At 47.6% G+C, this 7,989-nt stretch overlaps 1 protein-coding gene across 4 annotated transcripts; it reads right to left on the reverse strand.

Annotated features, from left to right (window-relative positions):
• Nucleotides 1-622: 622 nt before the first annotated feature.
• On the reverse strand, nt 623-5,737 carry LOC119361822 (disease resistance protein RGA2-like). Of its 4 annotated transcripts, none has more exons than XR_005172978.1 (4): nt 5,505-5,737; nt 2,247-5,404; nt 1,382-1,430; nt 623-1,049 (listed from the first exon to the last, which is right to left on the reverse strand). XR_005172978.1 is itself a non-coding variant. In XM_037626967.1 (4 exons), the coding sequence occupies exons 2-3, from the start codon at nt 5,388-5,390 to the stop codon at nt 2,256-2,258; spliced, it is 3,066 nt and encodes a 1,021-aa protein (XP_037482864.1). In that variant the 5' UTR covers nt 5,391-5,404; nt 5,505-5,737; the 3' UTR covers nt 623-1,049; nt 2,247-2,255. The 4 variants fall into 4 exon arrangements, 3 of the variants coding, with proteins under 3 accessions (XP_037482864.1, XP_037482862.1, XP_037482863.1); XM_037626967.1 differs by lacking the exon at nt 1,382-1,430 and having other exon boundaries at nt 2,247-2,471; nt 2,541-5,404; XM_037626965.1 differs by lacking the exon at nt 1,382-1,430.
• Nucleotides 5,738-7,989: the final 2,252 nt, after the last annotated feature.

Here is a 7,989-nt window from a genome sequence, read left to right on the forward strand (position 1 = left end):
GCTAACACCGCACTGGGGGAGTCATTGGAGTCGCCGAAGGGTAGCATGTGCCATTGCGTAGCTCGTCGTGCGGTGGATTTGATGGAAAGGCAAAAATGGGGATGGAAGACGACGGGGGAGGGAGAGACAAGAGAGGTAATGGATAAGAGGAAGAGGAAACATATCGGTCGCCGTACGGTGGGTCGACGCGTCCGCCCGAACGTGGTGCCGCTTCGATGGATCGACGTGTTCGCCCGCACGAAAATTCTGACATGTCATATTATATGCGTCAAGATTCGTGCGCCCAAAATCTATTGGTATCCAACACGTGTGGTCCAAGTTGATAAATGCCACACGTGTGGCACTTATCATTTAGGAAATATAATTTATCCTCCGTTATAACCGGACATGGGATCGGTTATAGTTGGCCTTATACGAGATAGAAGAGCGAGAGGGAACATGAATTCAGGGGGTACATTTAAACATCATGGATGTAAACTGGAGTCACGTCTATAGAACTAATAATATGTTGCATAGAGTGACAACAATTTAAACTTTTACGAACATGCTTGCTTTTTTCCTGACAAAGAGGGCACCCCTCCGATTTCATCATCAGAAATCACAGTTTTACAACTACTAAAGAAAGAGAAAACAAATTCAGTCCTATCAAGAGCTAGATAACCTGAGCACCTAACCAGCATCAACCCACCCTACAGCCAACAAAGGCAATTGGGCAGCTAACACCAGGTGCACAGGAAGCAAAAGCAGCGCAACTCAACGGCGCAGCTGTGCACATCATACATAGTTCCAGGTTTCACAATCGACAACGGAGTCTGAAAGAAACAAGTTCAGATAGCGATAAAATCGACATCCAGCAGACCAAGGACATTCTGGACAGCAGAAGCTTCATCGTCGTGTAGAAGAAGCATCATCCACCGCAGCAGATCTCCTCAACCTTGGATACAAGGCACACCAAAAGTCCACCCTTGCACTGCCTTGAACACTTCATCTGCTGTTTGTTCTAGAACCTTTGCCACCCACTTCAGCTTTTCTTGGTTTTCCTGTGATTTCTGCAAAATAGTACAATCACTCAGCAACCTTGCTATCATATTAATGGGTCGATAATTTTCTTATTATAAAAAATGCTTCCATTCCTAATCCTCCAAATAGCCCAGAGAACAACAGAAACACGAGCAAACATTAATTAGGTGTTTATCAGTAGAGTGAAACTTTATGTATCCAGTTTCCAAGCAAAGCATAAATATTGTCAGGTATGTCTAGCAGATTAAAAGCACATTTAACTAACAGGCTTGCTAGATTAAGTGTCCTTATTATCAGAAAATTCTACATCCTAAACAATCCAAGCTCATGGCAAAGAGGCATGCATAATCAATCAACTCACCTTGTGGGATTTTTTTTTTACTAATCTGAACATGCATGAACATGTGATCCTGGAAAATGAATTAATGAAAACCTCACCAAGAAATTTTGGATAATGCTAAAGAAAATTAGAGATGCAGTATATGAAGTGAAGTTTATACCTATAAATTTGGATAATTAAGAAATATGACTGTCTATCAGATGTGCTGCTCCATCAGTATAATGTAGCAAAAAGAAGTTCTAAAAATGAAGGGCCTAAGGAAAAGGTCCCCTCTTTCATTGCAATCTCATAAAAATCCTAAAATTGCAGTGCCATATTATAATTAGGATTGCCGAAACAAAATGCAATTACTCCCTGCATCCCAAAATGTAAGTCCTATTTGTTTTGTCTCGAAGTCTGACCAAGTTTATAGAAACAAATATCAATATCTATAATACTCCCTCCATCCGGAAATACTTGTCATCAAAATGAATAAAAGAAGATGTATCTAGATGTATTTTAGTTTTAGATACATCCTTTTTTTGGTCCATTCTGATGACAAGTATTTTCGGACGGAGGGAGTAGTAGATAAATACACTATGAACATATATTTCATGATGTATCTATTTGTATTGGTTTTGTTTTATAGATGTTAAAATACTTTCTTCTACTCCCTCCGTTCGGAATTACTTGTCTCGGAAATGGATGTATATAGAACTAAAATACATCTAGATACATCCATTTCTACAACAAGTAATTCCGAACCGAGGGAGTATAAACTTAGTTGAACTTAAAAGCCTTGGCTTAAGGAAACTAAACAAGACTTACATTTTACTCTGGGCGTATAAATCTAACCAAATTGAAGACAGAGGATGGGAAAAGGAGGGAGCTCAACATTAGTCGATACCTTGAAAAATCAGTCAATAATGTTGACTCTGGGGATTGAGTTAATCCTTGCCCACGTAGGGCTTGTCCTATCATGTAGCTCCTCCATAAGCGTGGGGTGGCATCCTTTCAACCTAAGAGATTTCAGCGTCGCTGGTACGGCGTCGTCCGGGAACGCGCGGAACTCGGTGCAATCAGAGATCTCCAGCATCTCGAGGGACTGCAGTTTCTGGAAGAACATCTCAAGCTGCCGATCCGTCACGACGCATCGGCTCAACGAAAGGCTTCTGGCAGAAGAGAGAAGGTTGATGCTTACTTCACCGGGCCCTGCGTAGCTCTTAATGCTCAGGGCGTGGTTATCCCTGGCGGGATCCTGGAGGAGGAAATCTTGCTGCAGCCGCTCCACCGCCTCCCCGTGGATTTCCAAAACAAAAGAGGCCGACGTCGACCTCGAGCAGGGGTACATGTGAAGGTAAGAGTTTTCGTGCTCTATCTTCAAGTTGATGACGGTGGATGGGATCCGTGGCAGGTGCTTCAGTTTGGGGCAGTTAAGGATGTGTACCTCTTGGAGGCGAGGGAACGCGTCGCCGGTGGAATCGACGCTCCACTCGGCCAGATTGGGCATATCATCCAGCTCAAGTTTCTGCAGCGACCGGAGAACCCCGCCTCTGCCGCCCAAGAGCATGCGGTCAATCCGACTGACGGAGCGCATCTCTTTGATGTGCAGAACCCTGAGGTCAGGCAGCTGGTTAAGACATGGAAGCACCTTGCAATTGGGGCAGTTTATGAGATGCAGCTGACTCAAGTTTTTTAGGTGGTTGCCCTCCAGCCAGCTAGGCGATGATGTGCCCTGGTACCTGCGGATGTGCAGCTCTTGTATGTTACGGGGTGGCCGGAGCCCCTCAAAAACTTGCTCCTGTGAGCGGATGGAGCAAGCTCGTTCCCCCGACCATTCAAACTTTAGGACCTTAGCATGCTCTTTCTTTTCAAGGCGGGCTTTCTGAGCTTCTTCCTTTCTGGCGACCGCGTGAAGCCCCTTCACGGTGATGGTGCCGTGGAGGGAGTTCATGCCGGCAAGCTCTTGGAGGATGACATGCCTCTGTCCCTTGTCAGCGCACAACTCGATTGACCCCTGGAGTTGCTTCAGCCTTCCAAGGTGACTTATCATGCCAATGTACTTGACGGGCATGTCGAGGTGCCTCAGATTGATCAAGCTGCACATGCCATGAGCTGGGAAGCCCTGATCAAGCGTGCATTTCTTGCCCAGGGACAGAGTCTGCAGATGCAACAGCTTTGTAACGGCGGCAGGAAGGCTCCTGATGGTATCCGGGAGGCCTAGGTACCGCAGATGTTTACACTTGCCGATGCCTTTTGGCAGATCGACGATCTGTGTGCCAGCCAAGTCCAGCATAGTGACGGCCTTGAGTTGCTCGGTTACTTCCTTGTCAATTGCGGAGCCCTCGAAGACTAATAACGTCTTCAACTTGTTAAGCACAGGGTTTTCCATCTCCTTAAGCTTAGCCAGGGCATGGCATCCTCCACCGATCAGGGATAGGTGCCGAACACTTTCCGGGACTATTGTAGGGCTGCTGGTAAGATCCTCATGGCTAAACCTGTGGAAATACTTCGTGGGCAGTGACAGGAGCATCGAATGGACCAGCTCAGGAAGGACAAAGTAGGTTCGTCCGTCTTCCTTGATGGATTTGAACAAGGACCTCGCCTGTAGATCTCTAATGTACTTTTTCCCTATCTCCACATTCCCGTTGTCGTCGCCGCGGATGATGCCATTTGCTATCCACATCTTGACGAGCGTTTCAGGCTCGAACTCCCACTTGTCCGGGAACATGCTGCAGAATCCCAAGCAAGATCTCAGCTGCGGCGACAGATTCCAGTAGCTCCATGCATCGCCGGCGCCGGAGTGTCCTGATCCCGGCTTTAAGAGGCCCTTCCAGCCGCTCTTGCTCCTCTTGTCTGTCAGCTTGCCGACGGCAGCTTTCGCTGCCGACGGTGAGCCCCTGAGACACACCGCGACGCTTTGGATAACATCGTCGAGGAGCGGGGTCTCTGCATGCTCGTCCCCGAACGCCGTTTGCTTCAGCACCAGCGCGAGGTCGGCGGCGCCGATCCCGTCCAGCACGATCCTTGTCCCGGCGCCGAGCGCCCTGACGCACATGTTTGCTTGGCTCGTCATCAGGATCCTGCTCCCTGGCTTTCCGCCTTCGAATGAGGCTAGCACGTCCCCCCACATCGTCTTCATCTTGTCCCCCATGTCATTGTCTGATTCATTGTTGCACACGTCATCAAGCACAAGCAGGAACTTCTTGGAGCTGAACCTTTCACGAACGATCTGCTGGAGATTGCTGAACAGCATCCCGGCTTCTGCTTGGCATGTGGTTCCTTCCATGGACTTGCAGATCTTTGCTAACAGGTGGGTGTTGAGGAACGTGTTTGAAACATGCACCCATACCTTCAAATCGAATTGTTCCGCCACTCTGTGGTCGTTAATTGCCCGCCGAGCCATCGTGGTCGTCCCGGAGCCGCCGGGGCCGACCACGGCTACCACATCCATGTTGCGGCGGTTGTTGCTGCTGCTGGGCTGGTCGTTGAGCAAGGCTGACATCAGCTGATCATACTCCTTGGTGTACCCAACGAAGAGCTTATCCCCCGGCAACGGCAGCGGGCCCGTCGCCTTCTTCTCCATTGGCTCGCAGGCGGCTTCTCCAGCACCTTCTCCAACAAAAAGCTGCAATTTCTGATCAATTGCGGGCAGCTTCTTCAGCACCTTCTCGAGCCGTCTGAACGGCTCGTCCTTGTAGACCAGCTGCCGGCCGGCTCTCCTCGCGGAGTAGGCGAATTGTGTGAGCTTGTTGTGCTTCGCTGCCAAGTTGGCCAGGAGGATGTCCTGGTAGAGAAAGGCATCCAGGACGCCCTTCACCTCGTCGATGGCATCTATGAGCTCACGCGTCGTCTCGTCGTCGTGGACGCCGCGCCGTCTCTCCAGGATGGGCTCGGCTTTCTTCACGATCTCCTCCAGCTGAGCACGCTCATCGACGAAACGCTTGAAGCTTCTATACCGGCCATACAGGAAGGATTTCGTCACCTCTGCGAGCTCCTTGATGACCGGCGACAGCCCCCACCCGGTAACAGTTAAGGCGGTGGCCGGCATGGCGCTGCGCCGATCTGTGGTAACAAAAAAAGAGAAGGAACTAATGATTTGTCAAAACTACGTCTAAGCTGCTGGCTAGCAAGTAGGTAGGCGATCAGGTCGCATGGCACTCACGGATCGATCAGCAAGGACAGGAAGAAGAGGATCGATCGAACATTAGCTTTGCTTCACAGCTCCAGAGGAAGGAGAAACCAGATCTAGCAGCTGCAGAGAGTAAAGCTTCTGCTCCAAAAACAAAAACAAAAACAAATGTGCAGAGCGAGCTCCATCAAATTATTGGTGCAAGGCGAGTAGAACGAAATAACCGAGCATGTGCGAGACGCAGGGTGTGCCCCATTGCACCACATAAGAGACACTCACTAGAAGCCATTTGGCATGTGCGAGCGAAACACGGCGCGGCGCTTGAGTCAGAAAAGCTATGCTGCCTTTTCACACCTGTTGGAGCTATCGTGGCCATCCCTTCGGCATCTGACGGCTATCACCATGGGAGAGCCCTCAGGCGTCCACCCCGGTTATTCGGGAAAAAATGAACAAGTGGGGGAAAGATCATATACCATGGTGCCCTCGTTTGTTCATAATTTCATTTTTTGTCAAATATTTTATATCTCCGATATATATGAGAGGCCTAGGATACAAGTGTCCTACTTGGACACGAATCCATATCTTACCTAACTACAATACAACTCAGAGTCTAACTGTAGCCTACCTTGTACAATAATATTCGATACAACTCTAACAAACTTCACCTTGGCGAATATTCTTCACCACCTTGAATTCCTCAATGCGTCGAATCTCCATATACATTGGACTTGAGATACGCCATGAGCACCCCTGCTACTCCCAGACTGCATGTGACTCCACATGCAACTGTAGTTCCTTCTCATCTTCTTCACAGTTAACACTCGAGCAAAATTAAGTTCCTCATTACTCTACTTTATGCTCCTAACTTCCGGAGAATCTGTTCAACGCCATCACACACCGACAATTGTCTGCGTGAAAGTGAACAACTCATATATTGGACGCCACATATAAGAGTTACCTGAACTCAACGCCACCGCTCTTTCTTGACTGCTTGTGTGAAACTTGAAGGAATTTCACCGTCGCCCTGTGTCACCCTAAGTCAAATTCACAGTTGTCTCACTCTTTTTCCCGGATAGTCTCTTGCATGTCCCACAACTATAGCACTCCGCCTCCTTCTGTACTTGTCATCTGCACTCTGCCATGTGCACCGAACATCACATAATATACGGCCATGTACTCTCTCAGCTTTTGACATTAAGACTTTCCGCCACTTTCTCAGATTCTCCATGGTCAACTCCCGTCCATCTTCCGGTACCGATAGACCCAGTCACCAACTTGAATCTGGTACTCGTCAACGCTGCTTCGTGCCTCTGCTGTCCTAGTCGAGTCTCCTGGGTAGCTAGCCCCCACTGCCTCAACCCCCACTACAGAGAACCACCGATCATCATCGACCGATGCTGAGTATCACGTCTCCATCAGGCCACTGGTACCCCAGTCCGATCCACGTGTCTCTCGCTATCCCGTTGAAATAGGCTTTGACTCTCTGTTAACTTACGCTGTAGCCCCTCCATCAACTCGGAGTGAAGTCGTCCATCAGACTCCAGCTCCACCTTTAACATGACTATATGTAGCTGGCCGTGCTTAAGTGAGCTATTTCCAAACTCCGGTTTGGGTGTCAGCGTGGTTGTGTTAGTGACAACACAGCTGCGGAGATTTTGGTGCCATCCTATTCGCTCCCTATGGGATCCACATACTTTATGTATCACGAAATTGCTACATAGCCCTGTGCACTTGCAGGACATCAAACTTTTTCTGGTGCTAGCGCTTGGCTATTACTTTCTTGTTCACATTTAGTTTACTTTTGTTTGTTGCAATAATCTGCTTATCATCTCTTCTGAGATGTCTACTCAGGAACATAAATTTTTGCAATGGAGGAGAAGAGCGACAAAATTCCACCTATGGCTATCGACAATGAGAAGTTAAAAGAATAGATAGCACTACCGGATGAATGGACACCAATTACATGCGATGAGTACTTTGTAACGCGCAAAGATCGTAAAATGAAAGGGCACTACGCTTATCAATGTAAGTACAATGTTGATCCTGCACCAGCAAATTATAATAGGAGTAATAAATGCAATGCTAGTATTGAAGTTCTTCAAGTAGTACTTTATTATAGTGTCGATGAAGTTTTACATTATATGGGAGACGCATGGAAAAATGATATGGTGCTTGGTAGTGGTTATAGAAAATTGCATCCTATTCACCGTGCATGCAGAGTTAATTTCCATGATAATGCGGTTGTGACTATTCCAAAGAGGTTAACCACCTCGAAAGAAATGAGCCTTTTGCAGGATCTATGGAAGAATAAAGGAAAGGATGCACAAAAAGAGCCAATAGCATGGATATTGTCTTTGGAGGCCGAGCTCCATGGAGCTCGGTTTTGAAAATTCCAAATTTTGTCAAATTTCATATTTTCTACAGTTCAAAAAATTCTGAAAAAAAACACACATATACATGAAGGCATAACACACATGTGTGTAAATTTTCAGGGCAAAATAAGTTGAAATGAGGGCTG

This window comes from Triticum dicoccoides, chromosome 2B (assembly GCF_002162155.2).
Source record: "Triticum dicoccoides isolate Atlit2015 ecotype Zavitan chromosome 2B, WEW_v2.0, whole genome shotgun sequence".
Taxonomy (NCBI): domain Eukaryota; kingdom Viridiplantae; phylum Streptophyta; class Magnoliopsida; order Poales; family Poaceae; genus Triticum; species Triticum dicoccoides.

Coding starts and splice junctions, on each gene's coding strand:
- LOC119361822 (XM_037626965.1), bottom strand. CDS start 5,390: ATGCCGGCCACCGCCTTAACTGTTACCGGGTGGGGGCTGTCGCCGGTC.